Source organism: Mya arenaria, chromosome 8 (assembly GCF_026914265.1).
Source record: "Mya arenaria isolate MELC-2E11 chromosome 8, ASM2691426v1".
NCBI classification, from domain to species: Eukaryota; Metazoa; Mollusca; class Bivalvia; order Myida; family Myidae; genus Mya; species Mya arenaria.
The window spans coordinates 44,925,170-44,945,084 of record NC_069129.1 but is presented as its reverse complement, the minus strand read 5'-3'; the positions used below and the strand labels follow the sequence as shown (position 1 = coordinate 44,945,084).

At 36.4% G+C, this 19,915-nt stretch overlaps 1 protein-coding gene and 1 long non-coding RNA gene across 2 annotated transcripts; both read right to left on the bottom strand.

Moving 5' to 3' along the window:
• Positions 1-2,089: 2,089 nt before the first annotated feature.
• On the bottom strand, positions 2,090-3,018 carry LOC128242877 (uncharacterized). Its single transcript, XR_008262734.1, has 3 exons — positions 2,927-3,018; positions 2,482-2,524; positions 2,090-2,155 (listed from the first exon to the last, which is right to left on the bottom strand). It is a non-coding gene; the product is annotated as an uncharacterized LOC128242877 (long non-coding RNA).
• A 3,538-nt stretch (positions 3,019-6,556) lies between these two features.
• Positions 6,557-18,389, bottom strand: LOC128244242 (orexin/Hypocretin receptor type 1-like). The gene is made up of 5 exons (XM_052962258.1): positions 18,304-18,389; positions 13,901-14,064; positions 12,847-12,994; positions 11,172-11,284; positions 6,557-6,726 (listed from the first exon to the last, which is right to left on the bottom strand). The coding sequence occupies exons 1-5, from the start codon at positions 18,387-18,389 to the stop codon at positions 6,557-6,559; spliced, it is 681 nt and encodes a 226-aa protein (XP_052818218.1).
• Positions 18,390-19,915: the final 1,526 nt, after the last annotated feature.

Here is a 19,915-nt window from a genome sequence, read left to right as displayed (position 1 = left end):
AAATCCTTGGTCTACTAGAAACATCATAAACATACACATAAAAAACGAAATATAATAGGTTATTGAGCCAAATTAAATTTTATATCATCAATTATCAATGTGCACACAAAGAACACAAAGTATATGCAAGGTTAAAACAAACATTTCCTGCAATGTTGTAAATAAAGTGTATCAAACATTTCTTATAATCATGTATGACCACAATGCTAGTTTTTCTTAAAAAAAAACATACAAGGTAAAACAACAACAACATCAATATAGTACCACATAAACAACTACAATGATCCTCGTTAACAACAACAGATTTATTAAAAAATATGTAGATGTATATTTGTTCAACAACTAACTACACAACATGAGGTAGATCTAGTTAGAATAAATGCTAATTTTAGGTATATTCATATACATTTCATAACGTTTAAGTAAAACTTAATATCAATAAATAAAGGGAGCATTGTTTGTATGTAATAAATGTTCCGAAAAAAAGAGGAACGTGTATTCGTCTAGGTAAATAGGCATGCATATAAAAGGCAACAAGTACGTTTAATAATTAGGTCTATGTATTTCAGTTTTGATTTCTCTGCTTACATTAAAACCAAAATCGTAGGTGTTTTTTTAACTTTCAGACGTGACACTGACTGTGTTATCAAAGTATGCTTATTAGCAAACGCCTCCGAGTTGGACCCGTGAGATACTGAACACTGTTGCTCAAGGTGGCCAAGATTACATTCAGAATTGTCTCCCCATTTGTCAATATTCCATGCGTAGGCGTCATGTAGCGTCGCAACAACATGTGAACGAAATGTGTTTTATCAGTTCGGTGAATAGGAAATCCTTCTTTCACTCTTCCTTCACTACCATAAGTACGTTGTCTACCTGTGACTTGTACACAAGATTCACCGGGCTGACTTCTATACATATGCGGTCGCCCGCTGCAACTTTCGCGGATGTTATGAGATTACTGGGCTCCATAGTCTGCTGGCGTTCCAGAAGGTTGGGATTTCTGTATGGGACGCTGATCAACTTTTTCTGCACCATGTTCTCGTCATCGCCCCTTCGTACGAGGACGCTGTGCGAAACCTCGGACCGGTTTGTTAGCCCGCCGGTTTGTTAGCCCGTCGAAAGCGAAAGTGATCTGGGAGGAGACTATGTAGAGTCCGTCTTCCGGAGCCACCACACAAAACCCGTTCGGGCTCGGCACCACGCGGGAGCCCACTGTCTGCTCAGATTCCTTCCACCGTAACAAACCATTGTCTTTAAGACAGAGAAAAACACGTACAAGTAAACGAAAAATATCGGCAGTGGCATGTTTGAACGTCTCTAATTGGCAAATCGTAACAACTCGGCCATCTCCGGCAAGATAGGAAACAATACTACGTTACTATGTGGTCAATGAGATGTCCGAGTTGTTACAGTTGCCTATTTAAATTTGAATAATATGAGCTCTGACTGCCTTACGAGGATGTATTGCTAGTTTTAGACATAAACACAAGTCTATTGATACTATACTTACTATGTAATTACTTGCCGTAGAACCAAAGTTTTCACATGTTCTCCTTTATTAGTTGACATTTTAATTCAATTAAAAGGAAAATATTATTCGTTTTATATCGCAAATGAAAATGAATGACATTTTTAGGTTATGTTTGATTTATTGTTTAAAAAAAGAAATATGTTTCAATATAAATCAAATCCTCATTAATTGAGGTTTTCTAACTATAACAATCCATAAGTTTCATTACAATCGTTTATTCCATTCGTGAATGTATTAGTCAGAGATGGCAAAACACATTTTAGATACAACTGTATCAGAAAACAGTTCATCTCTGATTCATACTTACTCCTATACATATGACGCAATCCGTCCAAAGTGGCTTATTTCATAAAGCACATTTCTCACTATAGCTTTTTTTTACTAAACAAAAGATGTTTTATTTTAATAATCACAACGATAATTTCCTTTTAAAGTGGAAACAAATCATAAGATTGTTAAGATTAAACAAATTAAACCAAAACAAGAATAGTGAGCTTAACTTTATCTCGTTGTTAGGGACTTTTGGTGTTTTAAATAGCTCTGACATGTACATACCAATCAATGTCTGCTGATCTAGGACAAATCTTCCGATTGGTTTGCTATGATCTGCATTGTGCGTATCTAGAAAAAGAAATTAAAAATCAAGGTTTTTACTGTTAACGTGGTGCTTTCTTTTTATATTTATATAAGGGCTACTATTCTATTTAAACTGTTATTTAAAAGGTAATCCTTAACGAATGAGTACATAACCAGTTACATGTACCTTGACCTTCAGTACGCTTGTATTCGATCGTAACTTGAAACGTGTTAATCCGCTACGGATATGATTATATATGTCAAAGCTGTTATCATAGTTAACAACTATTTTATTTAATTACTCCGATCGAACCAATGATTGTTTTGTTTATTGCGTTTATTTCAATTTAAAAAGTATGATATTGACTTACAGCGCTCATGCCAGTGCTTTTGGGAATCTGCCATTGCATTGACCTACAAATAGAAACGAAAGTACAAACGTACTAGTGGAAAACCAAAACGTACACTATAATGTCAATCGAAAGACGGGGAATTCCTATCAGATTATTATGGTTATACCCAGTGTTTTAATTCATTATATTGATAATGTTAACACAAAAAACGTTCCTTTTGTACAAAAGTGTTTCTTTGGTTATCAGTTTATCCCAATGAAGTCATAATGCCAATCTGTTTTAAGTATCATTTATACATTCAAGGGATATATCTGACTGCAACTTAAGCGGACACATGTAACTCAAGAACGGTTTCTCGCGAACTTGATATTTTTATTTAAATAATTTTTATCTTATTTACATTAGATTTTAAAGCAGATTTTTCATAATAAAGCATAAGTTACAATAAACCCATCTAACATACCGACGAGAATAAGAGAGGCTCGGACGATCTGCTGCTCATGTAGAAAACTGGTATAAGAACGGTACATGACAGCAGACATCCTATAACGGTGCTCACTGCTATAACCAAACACGCACGTGTACGTGTCCATTTCTCAGGGATACCTGTGATAGCTTGTCTCGAGGAAGCATCGGAAGCTAAAGTGTTCCAAGTATTTTCCATTTCTAATTTAATACTTCTTTCCGCATTGTCTTCAAGAGCAACTTGATGTTGTTTGTACATCGAATCATTATCTTTATTTTCATTTTGATCTTCGGACACAGAAGCTTGATTTTGATATAATTTTTCTTTTAGTTTAAGGTCCACAATAGAATTTGTGCTATTCGCAAGAAAGTGTGTATGCTCCATCGTTTCGCTATCTTCGATCAAACTGTTTTTTCCGAAGTCAGTCGAGGCTTTAGACCGGTCAAACGCGCCTTCACCTGTCTCATGTACCCAGAATTCATCCATTTTCTTTTCTGTCAATCTCTTTACTTCTGTCCCTTCTTTTAATTCATTCTCACCCTCCACCTTATATACTTTTCAGAATATATTTCTGAACTTAAATGGAAAACCAACCAATATAGTCATCGGCGATTCAAAATGAAGTATAGGTAAAACCGTTTGTTCAAACATTTCATGAATAACACATGGAGAATGAGGTAATACACACACTATATATAAATTGCGAATCTATTCATTACATTTATCTATAAGATAAAGTAGATTAAAATATATATTTGTGATTAAAATGTTTGCCTCTCAAGTTACAGAACATGTTCATAATGAGCTATTTTATTCATTTAAACAAACATTTCAAACCAAATAAATAAGTATGTATATATACAGATACGCTGAGGGTAAACACCGTTTTGCATCGTACTACCTTCTACAATAATTAACAACCAACACACGACAAAAATATCAACAACTTTATCTAGTGAGGTGTTGTGTTTAATTATACTGGCAATTTTGAATTTTGAAAATTTTGGTAAAGCCTTCAAGGCAATGAATGTTTAATTTTCTAAATGCGAAGAGTATGACTTAAAACTAAAAAAAAAAGTGTCAATTATTTCACGCATTTGTTGGTTCATTCTTAAGTTATTCAGCGGCGGTTTGGTGGTATGCCAAATCTAATGAGTTAAAAAGAATTCATCTAAAGTTTTGTAGTCAAACCTAATACTTGCAATGTGACTGTTTACGGCAAATGAGGTAGATACCCGTTACCTTTCAAAGATATGTGTGTATATTGTCATATTGGTTAAAATTTGCTAACACTGATAATATTATTATTAAAACTTTAAATTCGCAAGCTAATTGTGATAAACGTTATCGTATAGGGTGTATAGCATTACAAAAATATTAAATGGTTTTGGTTTTAGTTATGTTTATGTTGAAACACTATATAAGTGTTTATGTATTTTTGACAGTCTTCAGATATAGAATATACGATGCGTTCAAACAAAATTAGTATGGTACTTAAGAAAAAACACAATGTCAAATGTGTAAACAAAAGTCTTAAATATGAACGTTACCTCGATACTTATTCAAACAGTTTACGATTTGTTTTTTTGTAGACTTTTGTATTCAATCCGTTAGATACGCTAGAAATACCATTGTGCGAAATTAAAGATATTGTCTATGTTGTAATACCAAGGATAGTGAAGATGAATTTCATTTTTTCTTCGTGTGTGTCTTTCTTTTCATGATATAAGAAAGAAATATATTAAGAAATGTTTTGTTTTTTTTATAAAAAAACGTCTGTATTTAAAAAAATACAATTGCTGCAAACAAAAGATGAACTTGAGCTAATTAAACTAAGTCGTTTTGTTAAAGGCTCTCTAAAAGTAAAATCCTCTATAATTAATGTGAGAACTTGATATGGTAATTTTGTTGATCCGATGAAGTAGATAGATTATAACAATTACAATAAGTCACCAGTTCCTTGTTATTCGTCTGTTTGTGTGTTGTTATTTTTTATGTATACTCGTTTGTACTACATTGTTCGTTAATATGTATACACGTTGGTATTGGTTAATTATAAACACATGTGTTACTGACGATGTACATTGTAAGAGTTTAAATAAACTGTCTGTCTGTCTGTCTGTCTGTCTGTCTGTCTGTCTGTCTGTCTGTCTGTCTGTCTGTCTGTCTGTCTGTCTGTGTGCTGCCTGCTGTCTTGTCTGTCTTGTCATGTTTGTCTGTCTGTTAGTCTGTCTGTCTGTGTATGTCTGTCCTTGTCTGTCTGTATGTCTGTCTGCGTGCGTGCGTGCGTGGGTGCGTGTGTGCGTGCGTGGGTGCGTGCGTGCGTGCGTGCATGGGTGCGTGCGTGCCTTGAGTGTGCTTATCCATGATAAAAAGCATAGACATGCTTTATTATTTATATTATTGTTGAAGATTAACATATTTACGTTTCTGTATGTTAAAATCATTGAGAATAAACAACAAACTGGGTTATAATATATTATGTGTAAAAGTGAATTTCATAAATTCTGTTAGATTTGTTTTGAAAAATATGGTATATCCTTTTTTATTGAGTAAATAGTAAAAATACATAATCGTCTTTAATAATTCTGATTATAAGAAAGATAATCGCTCCTTCCTTGACTTGGTTTTCATCAGAAATTGTAAATTTCGCTTCTTTTTTGCTCGCTCACAACTAAAAATTATATTCAATTGTTCATTAAATATAAAAGATGCGTGTGGCCTTAGGGACTCTTTTTACAAAATTTAGTTAATTTCAGAAAAACTAATATATCATACACAAGTTTTATTACAACTAATACAGTAAACATATATATTTTGTTAAAACTGGTCGAAGCTAAAACTGCAAAAATAAAGTCATCATTCGTATTGGGAACTGTGCTTGATCTTAGTCCTCGGCTTTATCATTTTCAAACAGAAAGGTTTCGGATAAAGCCTTTCCTGTTAAAACTCACATCGTTTTCACCATTTAAGGGATGTTTTTTTAACTGATACCCATCAACTTTCATAGTTCTTTCTAACTGCTTCGACAGGATACAGATTTCTTGCTGGCTTCTTTGTTTCACTAGTCGACAAGACATAATAGTTTTTAATACAAATGCAATGATGTACAAAACATCTACTTCTAAAGCAAAGCAGGTTGTGTACCTTGTCAAAGGGAAAAAATAATACGAAAATGGATCTTTAGATAAAAAAAACTCTATCAAACATGAAAGTTTTAGTCATTCTTCATTCAAATGCACTAGACAAAGGTAGTCTGGATATGAAAATTAAGATATCACGTCTCCAACATTAATGAATCAACGCCATTGGTCCAGGACTGATCACGCGGTGACCACCATCTTTTCCCATATTAGGTCACCAAATTTATATCGTACCAAAATGGCGTCTATTTTCCGATTCCGATTGATATTCCGATGAATAAATAAAACATTTAAACATGTTAACAGGCTGTCGACGTGATACCTAAGTTACAGGGTTGGTAAGTGACCCGATATTGGATATACGGGTCGCAGGAAACCATATTCGGGTTTCAGCTTGCTCTCATCCGATATGGATTCCTTTGCCCCGTAAATCCCATACCGGGTCACCTAACAACCCCGTCACTTATTATATTGTCTTTAAAAATCATGGATTGTCTTTTGTTATACGTAATGTTGTTTTGCTGTTTTGACCGGTGGCATTTCTCGTGTAGAGCGTCGTCATGCGGTACATCACCCTGGATACGCTCAGCCTTCTGGTTCTGCCACGTAAACAACAGAGAGCTGTTGCGACACGGAACTCACTTCGGAATTTATCTGCAGTAATACAGACAGAAGAATGATAAAGAGCTGACACAAAATGAAACATATCGACAAAATGTTTGATTTTTATGTGACAAATCATGTTGATTGTAAACATTCGTGTTGGTGATGTGTTCACATTCAAGATAAAGACTAGACGTCAGCTGCAAATCATATTTTTTTGGAACTTGACGCATCGCCTTTGAATTATTCCGTAAAACCCTATGTTAAATATTTGTTTCAGTATTGCCTCGCAATACTTGATATAAAATTCACAATTCAAGCAAAGTACTCTGATAGACGTCAAATGAACGGCATTAAGATAAAAACGTAGCACCAAAATACACGCCATTTAGACAAAAGCGTTGTACCGAAATAAACTTCATTGAGATAGAAGCGTTGCACCAAAATGAACGTCATTGAGACAAAAGCCTCGATATGAACGTCATTGAGACAGAAGCGTAGCCCCGATATGAACGTCATTATGACAGAAGCGTAGCCTCGATATGAACGTCATTATGACAGAAGCGTAACCTCGATATGAACGTCATTATAACAGAAGCGTAACCCATATATGAACGTCATTATGATAGAAGCTTAGCCTCGATATGAACGTCATTGAGAAAGAAACGTAGCACCGAAATGATCGTCATTGAGACAAAGGCGTAGACTCGATATGAACGTCATTAAGAAAGAAGCGTAGCCTCGATATGAACGTCATTGAGACAGAAGCGCAGCCTCGATATAAACGTCATTGAGACAGAAGCGTAGGCTCGATATGAACGTCATTATGTCAAAAGCGTAACCTCGATATGAACGTCTTTATGACAGAAGCGTAGCCTCGATATGAACGTCATCGAGAAAGAAGCGTAGCCTCGATATGAACGTCATTATGACAGAAGCGCATCCTCGATATGAACGTCATTGAGAAAGAAGCGTAGCACCGAAATGAAAGTCATTATGATAGAAGCGTAGCCCCAATATGACGTCATTGTGAAAGAAGGGTAGCATCGATATGAACGTCATTGAGAAAGAAGCGTAGCACCAAAATGAACGTCATTGAGACAAAAGCGTAGCCTCGATATGAACGTCATTGAGAAAGAAGCGTAGCACCAAAATGAACGTCATTAAGACAAAAGCGTAGCCTCGATATGATCGTCATTGAGAAAGAAGCGTAGCCCCAATATGAACGTCATTATGACAGAAGTGTAAAATTGATATGAACGTCATTATGACAGAAGCGTAACCCCGATATGAACGTCATTGAGAGAGAAGCGTAGCACCGAAATGAACGTTATTGAGACAAAAGCGTAGCCTTGATATGAACGTATTTGAGAAAGAAGCGTAGCACCAAAATGAACGTCATTGCGACAAAGGCGTAGCCTCGATATGAACGTCATTGAGCCAAAAGGCGTAGCCTCGATATGAACGTCATTGAGAAAGAAGCGTAGCACCGAAATGAACGTTATTGAGACAAAGGCGTAGCCTCGATATGAACGTCATTAAGACAGAAGCGTTGCCCCGAAAGTAACACTATTGAGACAAAAGCGTAGTTTCGATAAGAACTTCATTGAGACAGACGCGTAGCCCCGATATAAACGTCATTATGACAGAAGCGTAGCCTCGATATGAACGTCATTATGACAGAAGCGTAGCCCATATATGAACGTCATTATTACAGAAGCGTTACCTCGATATGAACGTCATTATGACAGAAGCGTAGCCTCGATATGAACGTCATTGAGAAAGAAGCGTAGCACCGAGATGAACGTTATTGAGCCAAAAGCGTAGCCCCGATATGAACGTCATTGAGACAGAAGTGTAGCACCAAAATGAACGTTATTGAGACAAAGGCGTAGCCCCGATATCAACGTCATTGAGACAGAAGCGTAGCCCCGATATGAACGTCATTGAGACAGAAGTGTTGCCCCGAAAGTAACACCATTGAGACAGACAGAAGCTTTACAACGAAATGAACGTGATTAAGGATGAAGCGGAGTCTCGAAATGAACGTCATAGAGACTAATGCGTTGTCCCGAAATGAACGTCATAGAGACGAAAGCGCAGCACCGACAGGAACGTCATTGTGACTAAACACAACAACAAAATGAAAGTCATTGAGACAAAGGCGTAGCCCCGAAAAGAACGCCATTGAACCAAAAGCGTAGCCCCAAATTTAAAGCCATTTAAACAACAGCGTAGCCCCGAAATGAACGCCATTGAGACAGACAGAAGCTAAGTCCGAAAAAGAACGCCATATAAACAGAAGCGGAGCACTAAATTGAACGTCATTTAAACAGACAGAAGCGTTGCAACGAGATGTACGTCATAAAAACAGAAGCGTTGCACTAACATAAACACCATTAAAACAGACAGAAACGTTGCATCTAACTGAACGTCATTGAGACAGAAGCGTTGCACTAAAATAAACGTCATTAAGACAGAAGCGTAGCCCAGAAAAGAATGCCATTGAGACAGAAGCGTTGCACTAAAATCAACGTCATTGAGACATAAGCGTAGCCCAGAAATGAACGCCATTGAGACAGAAGCGTTGACTAAAATAAACGTCATTGAGACAGAAGCGTTGCACTAAAATAAACGTCATTGAGACAGAAGAGTTGCACTAAAATAAACGCCATTGAGACAGAAGCGTTGCACTAAAATAAACGTCATTGAGACAGAAGCGTTGCACTAAAATAAACGTCATTGAGACTGAAGCGTTGCACTAAAATAAACGCCATTGAGACAGAAGCGCTGCACTAAAATAAACGTCATTGAGACAGAAGCGTTGCACTAAAATAAACGTCATTAGACAGAAGCGTAGCACCAAAATAAACATCATTGATACAAACAGAAGCATAGCCCGGAAATGAACGCCATTGAGAGAGACAGAAGTTTAGCCCGGAAATAAAAGTCATTGAGACAACAGTGTAGCACCGAAATGAACATCATTGAGACAGACAGAAGCGTAGCCCAGATATGAAAGTCATTAAGACAGAAGCGTTGCACTAAAATAAACGTCATTGAGACAGACAGAAGCGTAGTCCCGAAATGATCACTACTGAGACAGAAGTGTTGCACTAAAATAAACGTCATTGAGACAGACAGAAGCGTAGCCCCGAAATGAACGCCATTGAAACAAAAGCGTAGCCCCAAAATGGATATCATTGAAACAAAAGCGTAGCCTCGAAATGAACGCCATTGAAACAAAAGCGTAGCCCCGAAATAAACGCCATTGAAACAAAAGCGTAGCACCGAAAGGACATCATTGATACAGATAAAAGTGTTGCCTCATAGTGAACGCCAGTGAGACAAAAGCGTAGGATCATAATTAATGCCGTTGAGATAAAAGCATAGCTCCAATATTAACGCCACTGAGACAAAAACGTAGCCCCGAAATGAATATGATTAAGACAAAAGCATAGCCCCGGAATGAACATCATTCAGACAGGAAGTGTTCCACCGAATGTAAGGTTATTGAAACAGAAGCGTTTGACCGAAAAAAACGTCATTGAGACAGAAGCGTTGCACCAAAAAAAACGTCATTGAGACAGAATCGTTGCATTGAATAAAACGTCATTGAGACAGAAGCGTTGCACCAAACTAAACGTCATTGAGACAGAAGCGTTGCACCCAAATAAACATCATTGAGACAGAAGCTTGGCACAGAAAAAAACGCCATTGAGACAGAAGCGTTGCACAGAATAAAACGCCATTGAGACAGAAGTGTTTCACAGAAATGAGCATCATTAAGAGAGACAAAAGCGTATCACCAAAATGAATGCCATTAAGATAAAAGCGTAGCCCCAAAATGAATATCATAAAGATAAAAGCGTAGCCCCAAAATGAATATCATAAAGATAAAAGCGTAGCCCCGAAATGAAAGCCATTGATACAGACATAGGTGTAGCCCCGAAATGAACGATATTTTAACAAAAGCATAGCCCCGAAATGAAAATGCGCAGACTTTAACGTCATTGAGACAGAAGCGTTGCAGTAAATTAAACATCATTGAAACAAAAGCGCTCCACTGAAATGAACATTTTTGAGACTGAATTATGGCTCCGAAAACGTCACCGTATAGAGACAAAATATTCCATAAACAAAGTCATCATACACAAACCAATGGTTAAGGCATATCCAACATAAACATAGAAAATGATTGACGACGACTGAATAATTATAGAATTACTTTTACATTTTTTTCACACGATTGAGACTCTTTCTTAAATTTCATTTTATGACTCTAAAGCTGTCATTTTGCAAATCGTTGCGATAGTTCTGTTTTATCATGTTGTTTATTTCGAGGTTCAGTTGTATTTTATTAAGATAAAACATGAATATCAAATATCTCACATCATTTTTAATACTAAGTATTGTATTAGTGAGGTGTTTTCTTTATTATTTTCCGTATAATTACAGAAGCTATGTAAACAATATTTTGGTAGATGCATCATTACCGCTCATGAAGTTATAGATGATGGGGTTGATGCAGCTGTTGAAAAACATGCACCAGTGAGATATGAGAGCGATCATCCGCAGATTCGGGACTGCCTTTAATTGTTTCGTGTATCTGAAAGAAGCAAAGAAGACATACATTTAGTTTGCTTAACAATGTCATTAACTTGTTTAACAAAATCGTCAAAACATTGTCCGAGCTACGGAATGCCTTGTGAAACACTAATTTTACCTTACGTATTATCAAGCTTACAATTTAAAAAAAAATTGTTCAATGGAAATATTGGTAGATAGTCGATGATATGCCTAGATTTGAAATCCTCAGCGAGAATATTTCAGCAAGATTTATTAGTTTATAATTATTTATTTAAGTGCTCTTTTCAAAAGTATTTAACACACTAATCAGTACAGGAGCGAAATGTATCTTGTACGTGTACGTGTACGTGTGGACAACATTTGGTGAGTTTCGTCACCCCGTTACGTGCACGTGAAGACAACCTTTTGTGCGCCTCGTCATCCTGGTAAATATACGTGTGGGCAACTTTTTGTGCGCTTCGTCATCCTCGTACGTGAACGTGAAGGCAACATTTTGTGCGTTTCGTCATCCTGGTACGTGTACGTGTGGACAACCTTTGGTGCGCTTCGTCACATTAGTACGTTTACATGTGGGCAAACGTTTGTGAACTTCATTATCCTGGTACGTGAACATGAAAGCAACATTTTGTGCGCTTCGTCACCCTGGTACGTGTACATGTTGACATCCATTTGTGCGCTTCGTCATCCCGGTACCTGTACGTGTGGGCATCCTTGTGTGTGCTTCGCAATTCCGTACGTTTACGTGTGGGCATTCTTTTGTGCGGTTCGTCATCCTGGTACGTGTACATGTAGGCAACCTTTTAATTCTTTCGTCATCCTGGTACATGAACATATTGGCATCATTCTGTGCGTTTTATCATCCCGGTACGTGTGCGTGTGGACAACCTTTTATGCGCTTCGTCATCCAGGAACATAATCATGTAGGCAACCTTTGATGATTTTCGTCATCCTGGTTCGTGTACGTTTGGGCATTCTTTTGTGTACTTCGTGATCCTGGTACGTGTACATGTAGGCAATCTTTTATTTGCTTCATCATCCTGGTACGTGTACGTGTAGGCAACCTGTTTTGCGCTTCGTCATCCTGGTACGTGTATGTGTAGGCAACCTTTTTTGCGCTTCGTCATCCTGGTACGTGTACGTTTGGGCATCATTTTGTGCGCTTCATCATTTTGCTACGTCTACCTGTGGGCAACCTGTTGTGCTCTTTGTCATCCTGTTATTTGTGTGTGTGGGCATCATTTTTTGAGCTTCATCACCCTGGTACGTGTGCGTGTTGACAACCTTGTGTTTGCTTCTTCGTCCAGGTACGTGTACATGTGGGCAACCTTTTATGCGCTTCGTCATTCTGATACGTGTACTTGTGGAACACCTTTCGTGCGCTCATCCCGGTACCTGTACGTGTGGGCATTCTTTATGCGCTTCGTCATCCTGGTTTGTGTACGTGTGGGCATCGTTTTGTGCGCTTCATCATCCTGGTACGATCGCGTCTAGACAAAATGCAACTGTTACTAGTACCGCGAGTTACAACTTCAAGTACAAGTATAGACTATGATTCGCAACCCTGTCAAAAACATATCTTACCTGAGGATGTTGAGTGTGTGGTTAGGCAGGAAACATAGAGCAAACACTGTCACAATGGCCCCCAACATCTTGATCGCTTTCTTCGGGCCAGTAAGTCTGCAGGTATTATTCTCCTGGGAATGGCTATTGGAAGTCGTTGCCCTCAGACCTGCTTTGAAACGTATCTATAAGGTTGAATTATCTACTTGGGATAAGAAGTTAATCTGAGCAAACATTTAGACGTTGTAATTCTTTGTGTTTTAAGTTAAAGCACATACACAATTCATTGTAGTGTGGTGGTGTGTAAGCTTATTTATACTCGCATTCGGGTCTTGCCCATTTGGCGAGTGCTCCGTTTAGAGTGTTAGTCATAGTGCACAGACAGAATGTAACCACTTTGTGAATTTTTTAACACTATGTTGGATGGTGTATGTGTTTAAGACACCGTTAAACAAAGGTTTCATGAAAATATCCTTTAATATTAAATATAATGTAATTCAATTTTGGGGTTGACATCGATCGTTCAACTAAAACTAAAAGAATGTTCATATTAGTTATGAATTTCTGATCATTAAACCAACAGTTGGATTTCCCCTGGTGTTTTAGCGGTCAGACATGGTGAACATCGATGCATATAATTCTATAAATAAATACCGCCAATGACTTATAAGACTAATTTTATTTTTATCATGCAAGTGCAAAATATGAGTAACTTTATAAACCATCATATTCAGGTGTGTTGTCTAAACACCTAACTAACAAATCATGACAGTTTTTAAGCAATTGGTCTGTCTTAATTAAAGGCTGAAAACATATCAAAATCATCTTTCGATACAAGCTTTAATACCATACAATAACGGAAACCTTTAGAGTGATATGAAATGAAATCATGTTTGAAACAGGTCAGAAAGTATCAATAGTTTAAATTAAAAACAACTTTCATTGACAAAACATGGTTCAACACTACGTGGAGCACACACTTGGTGTCTGATGCTAGCTGTCAAATTCCAGCCAGGATCCGTATTGTTATAAACAACTATTTTTACGAAACAACTCCAAGCATTTATATGCATACGCAGATTTGCTGTTCCAGGTATTCGTTTCTTCCAGAGCACGACAGCTATGTGGGTGTACAGGCAGGCCATCAGACCAAGTGGTATGAAATAGAGGCACACCATCAGGCAGATCTGGAACAGGGCTATCATATCTAGCTTCCACAAGGCCGGAAAACACATTGTTCTGTAATGTAGAAGTAGTATTCATGCTTATGTATGATGTATAACTAAACAAGTAAGATTTATATGTATAAAATGAAAATAAAATTGTATGATGCATTTTACGCTCGACTATTCATGATATAAGAAGAATTTACCACTTGTCCCGGCGTCGAAGTTTGAGGGCAAGTTTGCAATTTCACTTATAACTCCTTTCATTCAATTCACCTTCACTTAATACTTCACATAAATGTCCAGGACCATCACACAATGACCAAACTTTGTTTATTGGAAGAGTGTACGAGACTTTTCATGGGGTGGCCTTTGGGTCCCTATGATCATACGAAACAGAATAGAAAGAGAAATAGAACAAATAGGATACTAAAATAGAAAAAGAACGGTTGAAATTAAAAACCTTAAGTTAGGGTTGACAAATTGTGGCCAAACTTGGTATAAAGGAACGGTTTATGGAGACAATTTTATTCGATTGCGTTAAAGTTCCTAGGCTCAAGGTCAATGTTACTAAAACTAGATAACCGTTTGGTATTGGGTTGAAATATTGTGACTAAACATTGTACGTAGAAATCGTAAATGAAGAGCTTCCATGGGGTTGCATGAATCTCACAGCTGAATCATTTAATCATTGAAAACATGGTTTTATCGTATTGCGGCGGTTCTTGTTAACTATTTTAGTCCTTTTTTAGCATTTGAACGGCACAAACTTCATCATTATTGTATTCGTTCCTAAGACAAAGCGGCGCATAGTGGAGCGCGATGTCCTTCTAAAGCTCTTATCTTTTTATAACACTAGTAACTATAAATTTTGCTGATACACTTTTTTACCTGAAGACTGTGTCTAGCCGATATGGTGTAACAGTTAAGGCCAGGAACTCGGGCAAGGCCACGCACATGGAAACAGCCCAAATAGCTGCAATGATGATGCGGGCTCTTTGGAAACTGCTATGGAAACTGAGAGGCCGACAAATGGCGTACCATCGCTCTATTGAGATAGCACAAAGGGTTAAGATTGAAACTGATATACACATGGTCTGAAATGAAACAAAACGTTGAGGTAAAATGCACGAATCAAAATCAACGATTTTCGGCAAAGATATTTATGTTATCATGTAAATGTTCCGTCAATTAAAGTGCACAGTAACAATTCCGTACGTTATATGGTGTATAAGTGGTTTAAAATGTTTGATTTATTTAACTGAATAGTACTGCGTTTTGATCCGGAAACTATTTAAAGCGCATTGTCAAATAAGAATCGGCAAGATTTCACTTTAGTCAAGTACAGTATTATTGATATAAACATAGTGTGATAAAGTAGGTTATAACTTAATGCCAATTAAGTGCCCAGATGTGGTCCAGGATGCACTTTATAATTAAGATTAAGAATAAGACTGATCTTTTTTAAGTACACACATTTTATTTGTCATACTTTGGATTCGGTCAATTACATGCAGTCAGAAAAAGGAAACTCATAAATATCTCAAGAGATGAAATGTTTTCTTCTGAACTACAACTGATGTTACATTGATCCCGTGAAAAATTAAAAGGTGGCAAACTATTTCAGAAAATGTTACAGTTTCTATCGAAGCTCTGAACAATTGTTGTCGGTTATTCGTAGGTAGAATGAAATTAATAAAAAAGTTAATCCTATTAGCCTGATACAAAACTAAAACAAGATTTAGATGATTAATGTTAGAGCATAAACTTAATACAAAAATGAACGGAACAATTGTTGTTAGTAGTGAACATTAAAAACATGAATATTAAAATTATAAGGACATCAATTATAACCAAACTACTTACCCCAAGTGAGATGCTAAGTTTACACATTGTTGTTCCAATAAGCCATGTTTCAGTAACGTCAGCGACCAGTGCTGTTGGTAGTAATAAAAGGAGAACCGTTAAGTCCGCAACGGACAAGTTCACCATAAATATGTTCGTAGTTGTCCGCATTTCGCGGTTCCGCCAAACGGAAAAACAAACCAGAACATTTCCAAGAACTCCAACAATGAATGTAATAACGTATCCAGCAATCAGAACCCATTCTTCCGGTTCAGGAAAGAAGCAGTCCGCTATTTCGTCCAAACTAGAATATCTACTTTTGCATGGTTTACTTTGAACCGTCTCCGATATGTTATCCGATTTGTTACGAAAACTAATGGTTATATTTTCCTCCGCGAAATGTGTCAGATTTCTTAAAATTGACTCCATCTCATATGTTTACATAGTTCAAAAACAGCATAATTGTCTTGATAACTATTTTCGAACGGGATTGATAATATATCAAATTTTGAAATTAATTAGAAGACGTCAAACATTAGAAGATTACTCGCAGAGTGTCGTCGTCTTCAATACAACCTTGAAAAACCCAAAGCCGGTGTGAGCGATATCGGAAAACAAGCTCCGAACGATTTCTAAGGCTAACAGAAATAAGCTGTTTGTTAATATCAACTAGCCTATATCAAGCTCATGTTTACCATCAAGCAGGAGTTGCTGAAATACAAAAACGTTAACATTAAACATTTTCTGATTTGCATTTGCGCGATAACAGTTTCTAAATGTCATCATTTTTAACTCATGAAATTTAATAAATTGATAAAATAGGCAATAAAGATAAGTTGTTTATTTCTATATTTTAAATGTTTGATTTGATATAAATTTGAATTTTGGCGAATAAAATCTGCGATTCCCGCTATATAAATATCTTGTCCGGATGCACATTTTACACAGTAACGCAAAACAACACCGGCTCAATTGTCAGGAACCACTTCAGTTCAGTGACCACCCTGAACCACTACAGCACATGCACAAGTACGAGTGAGTTTGTGTAAATCCCGTAAGTCTAACATCTGTTAAGGAGCAAAGTGAAGGACACAGAGATACTGAACAATATAAATAAACGTACAAACACCACAAACAGTACAAACACGCATAAATATAGCTATACATATAACAATAAACAATGGGATAACCGCTTTAAAACGGAGTCAACTGGCAATTAAACTGGTTTATAAACCGAAGGGTTACGCATACACCACTAAATAAAAATCCTATTTAATCTATAGTCAATTAACCAATTTGCATGCAATATAACACTTATGTATAGTGCTTCACTACCTCTATGACCACATTTGGAGAGAAAGCTCCACTTGTGTACTAAACACACGTTAGAAAAAGTTATGTTTTCTTCAAATAAAAATGGTTAATCGAAGCCAATCGGTAATTTTTAACCAGCTGTTCTTGAAATCATAAACCATTCGGCTTCAAAACCTATTAAAGTTGGAAGGTAGCCACTAGTCTGTGATGGTATAACAGTGCCTTGATTCACGGTCATGTGTTAATTTAAAGAAATAAGACATAAAGCAATGAGTATGCACTTTCCAATTTTTGCCCTATTACCCCTTTTTCGATCTATAGATTATTATGCTAAAGTGAGTTCCAGTGTACTGGTGTTTCTTTAGTCAATATATGTCTTGTTATTGTCCTTTTATAACAACGTAGAATCCCATCATTGCTACTTTTTCGGGGATCATTTTTCAACGGCAACAGGACAAGTCGAATCAGTTCTGTGAGTTTGAATTAAAAGTCTATGTTTGAAATTGTTCGAATAACCTTTTTTTTGACAAGCTTTTTGAACAAACTCAGGCTTTAGTTCAGTAAGTTAACAATGTACTTAATTGATTGTTCAAAGGCTTTTAAACCTTTAGCGTGTTAAGTAAACGCAAAAACCGTCTACCTTAGAGGATGATTTCATGTCAAGCTATAATCAAGCTACGCTTTTCTGGTAAATTGGTATTTTTTACTTGATAAAGAACTAAAGGTTAAATACTAAATAGCGTGTTGTTCCTTTGATCATAAATGCAGTCTTAAATGTATGCTTGTATAGGTAATAGTATACAAACATAAACAATCAACAATTGATTCCGCGGGAGCGATAACTCAAGTCAACTCAATATTATTTTATCATATCACAGTTTACATTTAAGTAAAAGCATGTGATAACTCAATATAACTACATGTGAGCACAGGTATACAGAGGTGGGTTAATGACGACTTCACAACAGGTTTGGCTAATTAGTTGGTTGGATGTGGTTAGTTCAAATAGTGTTTGTTTTATAACAAAACAAATTCACTTATTTTAATTAAAGTACAATAAAATCGATACAGTAATGAGATAACTATTGTACACGTGCAAGGGTGTGGCCGATAAAAGTATTGTGGTAAAAGAAAACCGGCTTATGGAACAAACGGCTCTGTGTGATCTTCAATGACTCCGTGTTTTGTCTGCAGCATAGGAGCAAGCTCCATTGTGCAGGTGTCAAACAGCGGAGGCATACTTGCGTCATGTGACATTGATATGCAATAACCGTACACCGTGACCGTATCCAGGGACGGCTCCAGGATAGTCGTCACCAACTTTGAGACGGACGGAAAGAAACTTATACTGTTTAGAATATTGTCTTAATCTCATGTATAAGGATAAGTTTGTGTATTGTTATTTAAATCATGAATTTTAATTACTGAGGCAGTTTATAAAGGGCCTTTTTAGACCCCATATTAATTGGTATCGAATGAAAGGGTTTGATGGAAAAAAAGTTGTAAAATGTAAAAGTTACCGAAAGAAATATTTCAAACATGCTTATTTGACTTGAAATGAGAACAAAATACGAACTAACATTTATTTTACATAATGGTAATAAGTGTGCAATTCCCTTTCAAATACGAAATATGTATAGGTATCAAAATTTAACTTAAATAATGACCCGATAAAATGACAAGCTTATTTGTAAAGGACACTTTAAAACTTTAAAAACAACAATATATGTGTGATTGCGCGACATTTAAATGACAGTAAATGTATTGCCTGTAAGACTTGTGTTTGAAATGCATTCTTACTGCATTGACCTAATCATGGAACGTTATTGTAACATCCTGAAACTTTTAAAGACTAAATACATAAATTATAAGAGGCCTTAATCGTGTTTGTTGTTTTCACTGAGAACCAGGCTGGAGTAGTTGCTCCCTCATCGTTATAATATTTGAGTTGAGACCTATAACGTAACGTTCTTCATCGCTATTGTTTTTTTTATTATAAGCCTAAAAAAATACATTTGGTTCGGGTTACCCGACCCTACCTACGAGTTAGGCGCCGACCCTACTGTTTTTATGGTCAGTTTAAAAAATGAAAAACTAAAAAAAAAATGCTTTTCAATATGTAGTTTCAAACCTTAAATGCTTACTCAGAAGATAACTTTAACACCATTCCGCTATGATGAAAATGACAGTCTTATATAAACCTAATAAAAAAAAATAAAAGCTTACCTTCCCTACCTATTTTTGAAAAGGATGTAACCCTAACCAAACAATTTTTAGGCCTTATTTGATCGGGCGAGGAGATATCCACATCATGAGTTTTATTACAAAGTAAGGGGTTATCTACAGCCAAAGGGCAACATTATATGTATCATTGCAAACTGTTTCCGATTTATTATGCTAACATACTTTTAAAAACTGTTCGCTGTGGCCTCGGCATTTGATATATTGTTTTCGTACATGATAGGATCATCTGCTGATCAAGGGCAATGTATCACATAAGTTTCATGGTCTTAGGTCGAACCGGTGTCAAGGTTTGGTACGGACGAATTCTTGAAATAAATGTTAACTGTCATAAAATATCAATGTGTCATCTTCTGGTTAAGGGCAAGCTACCACCGAAGGAGTATTGTCTTAGGTTATAACCGTCATCGCGTTATTACACAGACAAAGATTTCATAGATAATCTGTCTGACTTCAATAGTTTGGAGTTAAGTTTTTCTTATTTTGAGGAAATGTTTTTCAAAACACCTTTGTAGTGACCTTGA